Raw genomic sequence first — 15,672 nt, forward strand, 5'->3', positions numbered from 1 at the left:
ATTATATTGCGAAAGTAGAACTGTCTAACTTACGATCGCTGTAGCCTGGAACCTCGGCGTTTGCTTCCAAGTGGTAGTCCATCAGCAGCTGTAACCTCGCACGTGTCTTCTTATGATTCGGCTGAACGGCGTTCCCACTAACATCATGATAGCGTTGGCGATCTGCTTCAATATGCTCCATCAGAGATCACACCAAGTGTGCTGGCTGCGGGGTGGAGGAGCTGATACAAGATGTGGCTCTATACGCCACCGTCACTTCGGATTGGCTCAGAAAGTCCCATGTAATCGGTTGTATGCTGAAGCAAATGTGCAAGTCGTTAGTTCGCAGATGATGCTATAGGGTAAGTAGCCAAAACTCTCGTTAGATGGTGTTTGTCTCAGCTCCTATGCTCACTTATAGTAGAAATGAGATAAATATTCGGCACGAGAAGCTAACGAGAAGATCGTAAGATTGAGTTCAATTCATATCACCTTGTCGACATGTTAGTGCACTGAAGATGGTACTCGCCTTGAGTTACAGAACTTCGTCAGCCTCACGGTATCGATATGTCCCGCGTATGTTGTTCTGATTCCCTGTTGATGTGCAACAGGTCACCAAGGTGGACAACAGGCCAGCAGGGGCTGTGAAGGAGCAACAGGTCAGCAGGGGCAGAACAACAGGTATTAATTATTTCCCGAGCGGTATGTTAGCCAATGCCGGAAAGTGTTGCTCAATGGGAGTGGCGCCCAATACACATCACGTTCTTGAACCCGACAACCTGCAGCTCGCGATACACGGTGATACAATCCTTCTCTGTCTACGGGTGAATGCTATAGCTATATTGGTATTGCGACGGTCTCAAACACGGGCGGAAACGAGATGGCGTCGCTGATCTCGCAAGTACGACGGCAAGCGACCGCGCGTTTTTTCAGTCTGGACAACTCAAAACCTACAAAGTTTACCTCCTTCCCCGCCTTGTGTATGGACTGCACTTCATACGACCACTGGACCGTCAGATGAAAAGCTTCGATGAACATATCAAACGTGGGTTTCGCCACCTGCTCCTGCCTCCTGCTCAAGCAACCAACGAGATCCTTTATGCGCCAACCTTGTGCGGTGGTCTGGGGCTTTTACCTTTGAGTGAAATGTGGGTATCAGTTCAAATCGCCTATGGGTGGCAGCTATTGAATGCAAAGACGCGGAGGTGTAGCGAATTGCTCGGGCACAGCTCGGTCAAATGGTGCGTAAACGCCACGTTGTCGATGAACATCACTGGCAAGGCAAAGAATATAGCCTGCTACAGCAATTTCGCAATCACAAGCTCGGTGATCTACTGTTCGCACCAACGCAGCGGCATCACGGGGACATTGACTCGCTCTGGACGGATATTCAACGTCACATGAAGACCTACAAGATGACATTTGAGACGGCCTTGACGTCGACCAAGTCTACTTCACTGCCGTCACTCGAACCGACTCCACAAGGATCACTACATCTGCGAGTACCCCATTTAACGCAGTGGCTTGACCGCAAAACAGTGCTCCGACACCTGAAACTTTACCTCAAGCTTTGCCATAGCGATCTGTGGTAGAAAATGGGAAAGCAAGGTCACGTAGTTCGTGTCCACGGAGGCCGTGGCAGTTCTTTTTTTCCAGCCCAAGAGGCTCTGGGATGCTGACTACACGTTTGCGGTCAAGGCACGACTAGATGAAGTGGACACAAATTCTGTTTTGAAGTCGTTGTACGTATCTAAAAGCAGCGTAATGGTACTATTGGCCAACGATGGACCAGTACGTACGCGAGTACGTGTGCATGATGCAAGCCCATTAACCAGAAGAAGAATGGTAGGCTTATGCCGATACCTACTCCAGAAGAATGCTGGAATGTAGTATCGATGGACTTCATTACTGGTTTACCCGCATCCGAAGGGTATGATGCAATATTCGGCGCAGTGGACAAACTGTCCAAGCGAGCAAAATATGTACCGACTTATTCGACGGCAGATGCCAAGGACACAGCGGATGTCTTCTTTGATGCTGTGGTGAGGCATCAAGGGCTACCGAAGGTTATCATCAGCGACCGTGACCCCAAGTTCCTTTCGGAATGCCATTGATGAAACTGATGGGTGTCAAGTTGAGCATGACTTGGCGCATCGAGCCCAGGCACATGGACAGATGGAGCGTCAGAAGCTGGTACTTGAATATGCACTACGGTGTATGGTGTCGTATCATGGTGACGATTAAGTGAATCATATTGGAACAATAGCGTTTTTACACTCCACTGTGGCGAGTGCGTCAGCTAGAAACTCCGGTCGAAGTAGACACAGGACGCAAACTGTCGAATATCGTGGCAGACGAGATGAAGAACCTGCTATAAATCTAAAGAGGACGTAACTCTAGCAGAGTACGCCAAGAACTTTGCCAAAAAACGGCAAGAGATCGTAGAACAAGCACAGAAGAATTAGCATGAAGCTCAAGAGCGACAGAAAAAGAACTATGATCGTAAGCACAAACACGTTGTTTTCAAACAAGGCGAGTGCTCGACACGAAGAACTTACCCCTGAAGACATTAAACAAGAACACGGAACTGAAGAAAGCGAAGTAGTGGCTAAGAAGGCTGGTCCTTTCGTCATCGAGCGCATGATGAACTACAACGTGGCGAAGCTGATTCTACCGCGAGCGATGCAGCGCCTGAATACCACGTTCCACGTCGAGTTGTTGTCGCACTACCCGACGAACACCACGGCGTTTCCAAACTGCCCGATTCCGAAGGTTGTGCCGATGATCTTGGATAAAGAGACTGGTGAAGAGCTCTGTATCATCGAAAACTTGTTACCAGACGCAAGAAGCTCGAATGGCTCGTGAAGTGGCATGTATTGCCTGAACACGAAGCAATCTGGGAATGCGAAGCAAACATCAAACACGTTTCGCATTGGCGTCAACTCCTGGATGGTGTAATGGGCCCAACTCCAATTACATAAGTAGGTAGATATTTCTTGAGTTATTGCATAAGTAGGCAAAGTGGCACACGGGTAGCATTTGCCAAGGTGCCATCATCTGATTGGTTGATAGTGAGGAGCCAGATTCATAGATTGATCAATCAGGTGAAGACCTGTATTTGAGCGGTTCACCAGGGGTACCGTCTTACCCCGCACAGAGCGCCCAGGCATACTAATAAAATATAGCGCCCAGTGAGCGCTTTATTCGTTTTGAGTGCCTAGGCGCTATTCTACGAACAAACTTCTTAACTTTGAAGAACGCACAGGTCAGGTGGAAATTATACAGCAACAAATATATATGCATGCACGTCACTTTATTATGTGCTGACGGCTCAATTGGTCGAAGCATGGATTGGCATCCTGCTGGTCCATGGATCGGTTCTGGTTGTGTCATTTGATGATATTTTGGTTTTTGAGGCGTTACTTTGCTGTTTAGGGTGATTTCTCGGTCTTCTTCTACATGAATTAGAGTCGTTCTAGAAGCATTGGCATAGCGTTCATTAATTTTAGAGAACCCTTCCCGCGGTGTGTCCTTGTATTTTACTTAACGCTGTAATCGAGGTTACACACTGTTCTAAACCACATCATAATATTTTTTAGTACGCCTGGGCGCTTTGTGCGGGGTAAGACGGTAGCCGTCCTGGTCCCAAATAAATCAGAGTTGAATTTGACACAAACCTAAGACTTGGTTTTATTATTGCGAGCTTCCTCCACGCTATAGTATAAGCTAGTGACGATAACTCTTACCCCGTAGCAGATGGGTTTATTTCGCCGCCAAGCCGAAGTCAACACGGGGGAATAGTCATGCCTGCCTCTGCCCTGTGAGCATGCAAGCCAGAGAGCGCGGGCACATAGACCCTAGCTTGCATTCTCGCAAGCCGGAGGCTAAAAATCAGTGAAGCTGCTGCATTGAATGCATGCAGTTACAGTGATCCTACATTTAGTTATATAAAAATGCAAGTGCGCAGGGTAGACAACATAGGCACGACATAGAAAATAAATACGCAGAGCCAGTAAAAAGCCCTTGTGCTCTACTTGAGAGCCAAGGAAGGCATGTATTTTAGTGACCGCAAAGTTATTCATTATTAAATACACATTTTACCCCGCACATCGATCTCAACACCAACAGCTTTGACTACAAGAGCTACACTTTCAACAGCTTCCACTACAAGACATACACTATGACTCGACCGCACGACATAAAGATCCTGCTACTGCTGATCATTGTTGAAGGAGATAGTTCCTGGTGAAGAAAAAGAGGAAACGGAAAACTTGCCGGGTCCACTTGACGCCAAATTTAAAAATAAGGGAACGACATATACCTCGGTGGCGGAAAACAAGGAGGCTTCGCAAGAGTGATATCAATAGTAGTCTCAGATAGATTGGCCGTCAACCGTCAATTTAACGCGTATAGGCACTGGTGTGCAAGTATTCACTACCCCAGTTGATGTGGCCGTGAACGGCACGAGTACTGGTATCAAGTGAGCTGATTGAATAAATCGATGCTGGAGAGCCACCCAACAACGGACAAATCGCCCTTGCAGCTCAAACAGACATACACTAGGCTATCTTGTCGGGGCGCTTGATCGCGAATTGACGTCAACTTTAGGCACACAAATGCTAGTAGAAATGACGAAGTCACTAACTGCCAGCAACACGCGCAGGCTTTATAATACACCTTTGTCGACAGCCATACGCGGGTATGGCTGTCGGTAAACACAAGGCCAATGGTGTGGCGTAAGATGGGCCAGAAGTAGTTGATGCCCGATAGTGTCGGCACGCAAACACGGTAGCTAAAGCCTTCGTTGGTGCTGGGCCACAATTGGCTCACTGGGGTAGCCCTACTAGCTGGTATCAAGACGCTGTCGGTCTGCATTACCCACACCGACCAAAGAAATGACCCACGAAGGCAGATAAGAATGCATAAAGTACACGAACCAGCTGTGGCGCAAAAGATCGCGCGTTGCGGAGACCATAAACATCAATCGAACAGCGTGAACCACGTATTTGTAGCGTAGAGCTCACAGCTGTAACGCAGTGGTGCTAACCCAGCTAATGGACACTGACAATCATGACATCTAATTAAGATCAGCTGGATGCTCCATCTATGGAGCATCAGCCTGGTCCATGTTGTATTCGAGAATGCACTCCTATATCGCTGTCAGATGAAATTCTCTACTCGGCAAACTGTATTCGAGGTCCGTGAAGGCTGCTAACTCTGTGCGCAGCATCGCTTCTCGGTCAATTGCGCTGCAACTTGCTGTACAATCTCGAATTCACCACTTCGGGCTCACGAGCACTCTGTTCCTATCGGACCAAGTCTCCATCTTATTAGCAATGTTCAGCAACAACAAGATCTTTGGACTCTGCATCGCCGTCGTGGCTCTTTCGAGCGGTGCACATGCTGAGAAGCAAGTGGCTGAGACCTTCGGACTACTCGACGCGTCTGGTGTCGATAATGGTGTCGGTGTTCCCGGTGTCGCTAGTGTCGGAGTGGGTGGCCCCAGTTACGTTGGTCCAGGTGTTAGGCCTATTCTCAACCGGCCGCACCGCACCGCATCGCACAATTTTGTTCCGTGCGGTCGCGTCGGGTGAAAACGTTTATACAGCACATAACATACATCTTATGCAGCTGGTATATAATAGATTTTGTCATTTGTGGAAAATATCTCTTGAAGAGATAACCTCAAAGCTCGTGGACTGGAGGCATCTTGGGGTACGTAAGGATAAAGAAGAGAGTTGTACGGTCTTACAGACCAACTAACATTGGATACAAAGCAATAACATCCAGACACCAGGAGGTGATGCAACTCGAGGTGCACTAATACCCCATATCCCACCGGACCCATTCATGAATATGCGTCCTGTACCAACAATGCCTGCCCTAGCACCAAACCATCCCCAAATAAAAGGTGGCTACGCAGTGCAACAGCAATATAACGATTTTTCTCCTCTATAGTGCTGCATTCAATGTTAACAAGAGGGTGATGTATTTCTTTGGTTGATTTTTTTTTTGGGAGGGGGGGGGGGGCGGCGTTCAATATTGAGCCGCGGGCGATGCAGTTCTTTAGTTGCGATGTACTGGACAACGATTTCACGCGTCACATCGTCCATTAATTGCACAGCCCCGCCACCTTCCGTCTCGTACTCAGTATAAGTGTGAGATAAGTCGCGGAATTGGTTCCGAGTGCGCACTTCGCGTCGGATTGATTTTATTGATCTGGTTGAATGGAACGGGTTCCCAATTCATTCTGCTCGATACAAAAATATGCAAACACATACATCCATGGATGACGTGAGGTGCATTCTTTATCGACATACATAATAATATCTTAAGAAGCCTCCACCTATTGACGAGTAGGCCAAATGCCATAGCTATTAGAATGCGACACTGGCTAAAACAAAGTTGTAGCTGTCGCGGTCGGATCTATCTTGAAGATGGACTATGTTAAACGGTGTCAGCACCGTTCGGCGCTGAGGGTACGCGTTGTCGGCACTCGTATATGGCACATCCACCCATCTATAGCTTCAATATAACCCGGCATTGCACCACCCATGCTAATAGATCTGAAACCTGCTGCTTTTGACTCCAATTCATCGTTACTACGGGGGATTGTCATTGCTAGCTGCTCGCAATTATTGATATTTCGTAGAGCAGCATGCACTACACGATAAGAACGAGCCCGACTTGTACACGTAATTACACGTATATGGTGATAGCTACAACCAGCCAGCCAACTGATTCACGCTTGCAGCATTCCAGCAGGAGAAATAGGGGGCTCACCCAGAGCACGCCGCGAAGATTGAAGAGGATCTAGAAAAAGTCCTGGGCCGACCAAAGAAAGAAGTCTTTCGAAATCCGCGTAGCTCACGCAGTACGTTTGCTATTAGAAGGAGAGCTCAAGCAGTATACTGCTTGAACGTTTGCTATTAGAAGAAGAGTTCAAGCAGTATAACTCTCCGAAGAGTTCAAGCAGTATAGCTCTCCTTCTAATAGCAAACGCTCAGCATGAGCAAACCAGTTGATGCGATGTCGAACTACATTCATTTCGATGCCACTCGAACGCTCCTCGTCGGCAACAGTGGCAGCAAGCGCAGGCAGAACAACAGCACAGAACGCTCCCCTCCCGTTTGACAAAAACATGGCTAACGTTGGGATTTGGAAAGTGCAGTTTCAACTGAGCATGCTGAAGCGGAGAGTGATTTGATTGGCTTTGTCCTCATACAGTGCCTTTATGCAGCGATATCACATAATCTGCGATATATGATAATCCTCTTTTTGGTCGCATGCGACCACATGAGCCGGTTGCGAGTGGACCTCAGTGTCGGCGTTCCTGGTATTGCTGGCGTTGGTGTCGGCGTGCCTGGTGTCGTGTGACGTACCAGCGTGTACCAGTGCCAGACTGCCAAGCGAGCAGTGCTGGCACCGACGTGTAGCAGCGGCCACACGGTCGCGTACGCGATTGTACTCCATATTCCTCCTGCGATGGTGAGAGGCGCAGCCTCTCATGGCGGTTGCAACCGCCCTAGTCCTCAGCACCAGCACCTGCAGCTATATAAGACAACAAGAGTGGTTAGCAACTGCTCACTAAATAAAGCATGGGTCCCAAGGTTGAGGAGCGGGCTGCGGCGCAGCTATGCTTTCACTTCCAATCGTACCAGCGAGTACTCAAGCTCCTCACCTTGGTTGTTCCCGCCGCGGCATTCTGCCAGGCAACTCCCGCCTTCCACCTCGTCTATCTTGCTCTTCCTTTAAGTATACGTGCTGCTGGAGCCTACGTCACGCTGACGGTAACTACAAGGCACACAGCACGTCTCAGGTTATGAGCCCAACAACAGAAGCAAGCCAAGACAACAAACGTACCAGTGGTGCGGAGCAGCGACGCGAAGGCGTCAACCAGACTGCAACAGGAGCGGTGCCCTCGGGGTCAAATAGCGCCGACTCTGAAGAAAAAGGGGAATTGACTGAAAATTTTAATCCGACGATTGGTGACCATCACTCTCGGGTACCTGTGACAGTGAAAGATTCTGTATTTCCATTGGCGGAATCAAAAGATGGGCAACGCTCATTGGCCAAACCCGCAGAAGAGAAGGAGACAGCAAACTGGCAACTGACCATTCGCTCATTAAAAGATCGATCGCCTTCTCCCCCAGCTCGACGAGAAGACACCTTTGGAAATAGCTCCACGAGCCGCAGAAAAGCTGACACTGAACCTGAGGACAAAATGAATCGAGTAGCAGCCGTAGTGACCCTGCAGGTGGACAAAAAGCTCTCCAAGCCGGAGGATTACCCCGCTTGGCGCCTACGAGTGCTTACAGGTCTAAATGTCTCAAACATGGCCCAGCTTGTCCTAGGCAAGGAACCCTTCAACGACAGCTGGTCTTCTAGCGTGAAGGACTGTTGGAATAGCAGATATCGCAAAGCAAATGGACTTCTTGTCTCGGCCATCTCAGATGAAACCCTTATCCGCTACCAGGACGTGGTCAACCAGGCTGACCCTGTCGAGCTATGGCGGGTGTTAGCTGAGGATTTCGGCCAAGGGCGAGGGGTAAACACGGTGCTGATTTGGGAGCGAATTTACGGGCGAATGCTTCGCCCAGACGAGCCCGTGCGGGACTACATCGCCGACCTACTGAAGATGCAGCGCGAACTAGCGGAAAATAATGACCCCATCTCAGACTCGCGACTCGCTAAGATTATGCTGACCAAGGCTCACGCAGTCTACCCAACGATTGCAGATGAAGTTACGGAGAAGCTACGCCGTGATCCAGACTACAAATATACGGTGCGCGACGCACGTGGCCGTCTGGAGAATGCAGAAATACAACGCAACCAGCGAGTGCGTGAATCAAGCAGCAGCGCTGCGAACAGCCGTGGCCTGGCCAGTAAACCCCAAGCAAATGCTGTGCAGCAGCACGGTAATAGTGAAAAGGGTCCTCGCCGCCAGCGCGGCGGCAAATATGGTCGCAACCGTGGCTCAAGTGTTGCATCTACAAACACTGGCAAGTCTAATGCAGAACGGATTGCGAAAAAGAAAAAGAACTCGAAGTGCAATGCTTGTGGTGAGAAGGGCCACTGGCGCGGTGATGCTGAGTGCAGCCAAGGACGTCGTCAAACCCAAACCAATCAAGGTGACGAACAAGTGCGCTCTCTGAGTGGAGCTATTCTCCGGCAACATGAACCGCCTGTCTCGCGTGACAGGGTGGTAGAGTGCATGACATCTCGTGATGAACATGCAGAGCACGCAGTTGGTGGAATTAGAAATGATGATCGATTGATTTCGCTGAACGACGTGCGTTCGGTACTTGGGCTACAAGCAGTGGAGCAATTGGAACAGCAGCTTCATCGCCGAAACACAGGAGCTGGTGGGGTTACTGTGCGTGCTGCGTCGCCACAGTACTCACCCACGAGTCCTCCGTCAAGCCCCGTTGTTCGCAGCCCTACGTACTCTCCTACAACACCAGCGTCTCCTGATTACGCAGTGAATGCAGTAATTGGAGACGACAAGCATTTCCCTGCCATGCAGGCAGATGAAATTGAATGGCTTCTCGATAGTGGATCGCAAGTTAATCTGTGCGGAGATTTGACTTGTTTTTCGCATGTGGAGCATGGAACTTCCAGTAACGTGATGATGGCCTGCGGTCAGTCAGAAGTCATGCAAGCAAGCGGAAGTGTGGTGTTCCGTGTCGAAAACGGAGACACGGGCAAGTGGGAGCCTCGCCGCCTGGACAATGTCCACTACTCTCCTAATGCCCACGTGAACCTGATAAGCCTAGGGTACATGCGCGCCTGTGGGTTTAAGCTTGTCTTCAACGAAGACCAGAGCACTGCGTGGCTCTGCAAGGATGGGTTGAAGCTGCGCTTCGACCATCATGACCTGCTATACCGCCTGCGTGCGAAGCGGTCTGTGCGATTGGTCGGTGCTATTGAAGAACGCAAGGATGTGATGGGATTGCTGCACAATCGCCTTGGACACGTGAACATGAAGCTCATCAAGGAGTTGGCTAATGACAAGGCCGACTTTGGCTTTAACTTTAACATGCAGTCGTTGAAGGACTATGAATGCGTTCCTTGTTTATCGGCTAAGTTCAAGCGTACCACTTACAAGCGTGGGCCACGGCGGCGGAAGAACCCGCTGGAAAAGCTATCTGTTGATCTCTGCGGTATCAATCAAGACACGGCAACTGGAGAAAAGATGTTCATGCTGGTAGTAGATGAGGCAACGCGATACAAGTGGTGTTATCTGCTGAGGCGTAAAGACGAAGCAGCCAAGCTTATCGAAGAACTGGTATTGAGGCTCAACACTCAGTTCAAGCGTGCAGGACATTCAGTAACGTTGGTACACTCAGATCAAGGTGGAGAATTCGTGAATACCTACCTGGAACGGTTCTGTTCGAGCAAGGGCATTGAATTTAAGACGACGAATGCTTACTCCCCGGAAGAGAATGGGATTGTGGAACGGGCCAATGGTATAGTGCTTCCAAGGCTACGAGCAGTACTTCATGCAACCAATCTACCGAACCTGTTGTGGGGTGAAGCTACTCTACACATTATAGACACACTGAACCTCCTTCCGACAGCTCCATTGAACGGGAAGTCGCCCCATGAACTGCTGTTCGGCACGGCACCGGTGCTGCGACACCTACGAACCTGGGGTTGCTTGGTACATGCGTACGTACCTCCTGAGACCCGTCCAACGCGAGCAAAGCTGGACCCGCGGTCTGTGCTCTCGATTTTCCTGGGCTATAGTACTACTACGACTGGATACAAGTTGATGGACCTGCGAACTGGAGCCGTGACTACTCGACGCAGTGGGAACGTATATTTTCATGAGAAGTTTACTGTTGCGAATGACTACATCCGTCGGCTACTGCTGAACATGTATTTCAGTGGGGACTATGAGCTTGTGGATGTGATCCCGGTGGTGCCTATCACATCTACACTTGAAGCTCGACTATTTCCCGAAGCAGGTAGCGCACCTGACGTGCCTGCGACTACCAAATCAACCAACCTGCCTCCTGAAAAGGAAATCGGCGAGAATGCGGAGCCAGTGGGGGTTGTTGCAGCAACACCCGGAACTGAGCTGCAGCCAGCGGCTGTGACAAACAAGAAGAAGAAGAAGCGAAAGCGGCAAGTCTCTTCAAGCAGTGAGCAGGACGCCAGCAACGAGTACCAGTCACGATGTGCGAGCTCCCCTTCAGCGGAGGTACGAAGCTCAAGCCCTCGCAGAGTGAGAAAGGTACCAGCTCGTCTCAATGACTATGTGGTCGGTTCTGTGATGAACACGACGACGGAAATTCCAATTCCTAATACCTACAAGCAAGCAAAGGCGAGTAAGTATTGGCCGGAGTGGAAAGCAGCAATGGAGGATGAGCTGTCATCATTGCGCGCACATGGAACTTGGAAGCTTGTTGCACGAGTCAAGACCAAGAATCAGACTGTTATCACAAACCGATGGGTCTTTGCGGTCAAGAGAGATGCTGAAGGGCGAATCCAGCGGTTCAAAGCCCGACTGGTGATCCATGGCTTCAAGCAGAAATATGGAGTTGACTATGTGGAGACATTTGCGCCTGTCATTCGGTTTGAGACCATCAGAGCGGTCATCCTGTATGCTGTGAAGCGTGGCTGGCTTGTCTTACAGTACGACGTCAAGACTGCGTTCTTGTACGGTCTACTTTCTGAGCTCATTTACATGGAGCAGCCTGTGGGGTTCGAAGAAAACGGTGGGCAAATGGTCTGCCAACTTATTAAGTCTCTCTACGGCTTGAAACAAGCACCTGCAGTATGGAACAAGACGTTGCATACACTACTTGAGAAGCTGGGTCTCACCCGTTTGGACAGTGACTATGGCCTCTACGCTATATATAACGACGACGGAGATGTGACGATGATTCTTAGTGTGTACGTGGATGACCTCCTGTTGATGGGACCGACAACTCTGTGTACCAAGATTGCAGAAAAGCTTAAAAATGAATTCACCTTGACGAGCATGGGTGAAGTCAAGTTCCTGCTGGGAATTGAGATTACTATCGACAGGACGCACAACAAAATCATGTATTGCCAGCGGGCACACATCGACAAGATCCTAAAAGCCTACGGGATGCAGGACGCCTACGGATGCTGGACTCCACAGTCAACCAGCGAGTCGAAGGCCAACGTGAAAGCCGTTGCGCCTGGTATGAAACTACCGTACCGAGAGATTGTCGGGTCACTGCAGTACCTAGTGTCGGGCTCGCGGCCTGACATTGCACATGCGGTACGCCATTTGGGCAAGTACCTGTCGTGCTTTGAGCACAAGCACTACCGTGAAGCCCAGCGGGTTCTCCGGTACCTGAAGCAGACACGTGATCATGCACTTCACTTGGACGTTGTTTCGGGCAAGGACGTTGAAGTTACGGTGTACACGGACAGTGATTACGCTAACGATCCGGATGATGCCAAGTCTATCTCGGGCTACGTCACGTTGCTTGACGGCAATGTCGTGTCTTACGGATCCCGGAAGCAAGGGATCAACGCTCAGTCGAGCACAGAGGCTGAGTACATCGCTATGAATGAAGGGGTAAAGGACATACTATGGCTGGATGGCCTATTAGAGGAGCTACGGTGGTCTGCGGCCACACCACTACTGCGTGGTGATAACCAAGCGGCCCTCTATCTTACTGCGAAACCTGGAAAGCACTCAGCCACGAAGCATATCAAGAACAAATATCATTTGATTCGACATTTAGTGGAGGACGGGCAACTACGGACTCTTCATGTGCCTACTGACGACAATACGGCTGACACAATGACCAAGCCGTTGGCAAACGCAAAATTCACAAAGTTTCGAAAGCAATTGAAGGTGTTACCTGTATCAAGTCTAGCTACTGCTACTGCTACTGCTGAACATCAACACTAGCTACAAAATCAAGTGCAAACGTTCGAGCCACTTGCTAGGCTGATCCTGCGGGTCAAGCTAGCTCGACGCGCGTCTCGAACGAGTGGGGGTGTGACGTACCAGCGTGTACCAGTGCCAGACTGCCAAGCGAGCAGTGCTGGCACCGACGTGTAGCAGCGGCCACACGGTCGCGTACGCGATTGTACTCCATATTCCTCCTGCGATGGTGAGAGGCGCAGCCTCTCATGGCTATTGCAACCGCCCTAGTCCTCAGCACCAGCACCTGCAGCTATATAAGACAACAAGAGTGGTTAGCAACTGCTCACTAAATAAAGCATGGGTCCCAAGGTTGAGGAGCGGGCTGCGGCGCAGCTATGCTTTCACTTCCAATCGTACTAGCGAGTACTCAAGCTCCTCACCTTGCTTGTTCCCGCCGCGGCATTCTGCCAGGCAACTCCCTGCCTTCCACCTCGTCTATCTTGCTCTTCCTTTAAGTATACGTGCTGCTGGAGCCTACGTCACGCTGACGGTAACTACAAGGCACACAGCACGTCTCATGTCGGTGTGGGTGTAAAAGGCGTTGGTGTTAGCGTGAATGGTGCCGGAGTTGGGGTGGGCGTTTCGGGTGTCGCTAGTGTGGGCGTGGGTGCTTCCCCTGTTGTGGGATTAAACGGTGTGGATACTAGTGCACCTGGGACCGTTGTTCACGACTGGGTCGACGTCGGTGTTGGGACTGGGACTGGAGCGAGCAAGACTGTGACTGTGACGAGTGACGACGGTGCCAACACGGCGAAGTCGTCTACCACCACGGGTGGTGCGTCGGCGAGCGCCACTGATAGCGCTTCTGCGAACACGAACTCGAACGCAATGACGAATGCTGGCGCAAAGGCGCAACCGGCGCAGCATCTCAGAAGCTCTACCGCAAGCTTCGGTCGGAGCAGTGATTGCGGCGGAGCTAAGAGTAATTCATGTTTCGTTTGGGTTGGGTGACTTTCCGTGCAGGACTTCCTTGCCGGGTTGTAGTGTAAGGCTGTCGCTATTAAGCAGAAAATAACAACTCAGGCTTTGTTTACCAATTATTGTGTTACAAGCATGACTGCATTTTTTAAATTGAGGACAGCCCTTGTATTAGAGAAAGTACACAATACAAGAGATTTGTATTCGTAGATTTGGAAACACAGAATATATTTTAGTAGGGATACTTCGAAGTATTTACATGTACTACGAAAACAGTGGCAATGGTCAGATGATGGAATTGATCTGTCGATTGCCTATTCTTAGGCATCGGTAAGTTACAATTAGATAGCGGCCCCACATTACAAACACTTCGAACGGCAACAAAGAGGTTGGTGCCGGCCACTACGTAGGGCCACTGTCTGCTCGTATGTTCCTTCTCATGAATATAATGGCTGTTGTTAATGTAGTCGGCCTGTCGGATAAGAAATGTCAAACTCTGCCAGATGGCTCACATTAGGCGAGCTACTCGGCCAACTCGCCTTTGTTATGCCCGCAATCGCGAGTACGAACGATAAAACTCGATACTGAAAACCACGCACACCCACAGATTTTTTTTGCACATGGTACTTCGAGTTCCCCCTCCAGGCGATTTCTGTCATGCTGGTCGGCGGGCTGGTCGGTAACTTCTTGCTGTGCAGTACGCAGGCAGGTTCTTCAATGCCATCCGCTTCTATCGCCTCTTTCGTTCCGTGCGGTGCGCCAGTCGTGTTGGTTCATTCTGAATTATACCCTGTATCTCACAGAACATTGTTGAACTACGAGTAGACACAAGATCACATCACGACCCTCTCTCCATTTAACGACGCTATCGCTTCAAGTCCTCAATGATGTTCGGCAGTAACAAGTTTCTCTTGCTGGTTGTCGGTATTGCAGCCGTCTCTAGTGGCACTCTCGCCGAGCAAGAGGTGGCCGAAACCTACGGTGGTGGCGGTGGTCTCCCCGGTATGAGCGGCGGGCTTCCCGGTATGAGCGGTGGTCTTCCCGGCATGAGCGGTGGTCTTCCTGGCATGAGCGGTGGTGGTCTGTCTGACCTCACCAAGATGATGCCCGGTATGGGTGGGACGGGTACCGGAGCCAGCGGCGGGCTTCCCGGAATGAGTGGTGGTCTATCAAGCCTCACCAAAATGATGCCTGGTGGCGGCGGAACTGGAATGAGCGGTGGTTTGCCTGGAATGGGTGGCGGTCTGTCGGGTCTCAGCAAAATGATCCCTGGTGCCAGCAGTACTGGAGGTGGTCTTCCGAGTTTCAGCAACATGATCCCTGGAATGGGCGGGGCGGGAACTAGCGGCGGCCTCTCTGGGTTGAGCAACATGATCCCGGGCGCCGGAGGCAGTACGTCCTACGGACCAGGAACTGTTCATTCACCAGGCACCGGCACTGGCACTTCTGGAGCGACGAGTACCGGGGTCGGTGCTTTCGGCACAACTACGCCTGGCACTCCAGCGAGCGGTGGTACAACAGGTTCTGCTAAAACTGCCAGCTCGTCGGCCGGCACCGCTCCCGGCATAACAAGTACCGGAACCGGAACCGGTGGGACGGGTGCGAGTGGAACACCGTCAACGAAGACGTACCGCAGTCTACGCTCTGTGTAGTTGGGTGAAGTGAACTTCTTCGTGCGGAGTTTGGCATGTGTGGAAGCCACCAGTTTTGCTGTAGTAGTTGTAGAAGAAAAAAATATGATTTTTGTCAATTGAGTTTGCTACGGATGTACTTCCCACGTAGTGACCTAGTAGGATCTCTCGCTAAGCGCCACAGCTTAGAAGCCGCCATTTCGGACTTGCTCAGCGTTGACGGATCCT

General features: G+C 50.4%; 3 protein-coding genes across 3 annotated transcripts; all 3 read left to right on the plus strand.

Moving 5' to 3' along the window:
- Positions 1-4,680: 4,680 nt before the first annotated feature.
- On the plus strand, positions 4,681-5,803 carry PITG_11596 (uncharacterized protein; the record flags this gene model as incomplete). Its single annotated transcript, XM_002901099.1, has 3 exons — positions 4,681-4,715; positions 5,207-5,569; positions 5,770-5,803. The coding sequence occupies 3 exons, from the start codon at positions 4,681-4,683 to the stop codon at positions 5,801-5,803; spliced, it is 432 nt and encodes a 143-aa protein (XP_002901145.1).
- A 7,389-nt stretch (positions 5,804-13,192) lies between these two features.
- PITG_11597 (uncharacterized protein) lies at positions 13,193-13,846 on the plus strand (the record flags this gene model as incomplete). The annotated part of the gene is made up of 2 exons (XM_002901100.1): positions 13,193-13,248; positions 13,405-13,846. 2 exons carry the CDS (start codon positions 13,193-13,195, stop codon positions 13,844-13,846), a joined length of 498 nt encoding a protein of 165 aa, XP_002901146.1.
- A 768-nt stretch (positions 13,847-14,614) lies between these two features.
- On the plus strand, positions 14,615-15,465 carry PITG_11598 (uncharacterized protein; the record flags this gene model as incomplete). Its single annotated transcript, XM_002901101.1, has 1 exon — positions 14,615-15,465. One exon carries the CDS (start codon positions 14,698-14,700, stop codon positions 15,463-15,465), a length of 768 nt encoding a protein of 255 aa, XP_002901147.1.
- Between the last annotated feature and the right edge of the window lie 207 nt (positions 15,466-15,672).

Source organism: Phytophthora infestans, genomic scaffold (genome assembly GCF_000142945.1).
Source record: "Phytophthora infestans T30-4 supercont1.22 genomic scaffold, whole genome shotgun sequence".
In the NCBI taxonomy this organism is placed as follows: domain Eukaryota; phylum Oomycota; class Peronosporomycetes; order Peronosporales; family Peronosporaceae; genus Phytophthora; species Phytophthora infestans.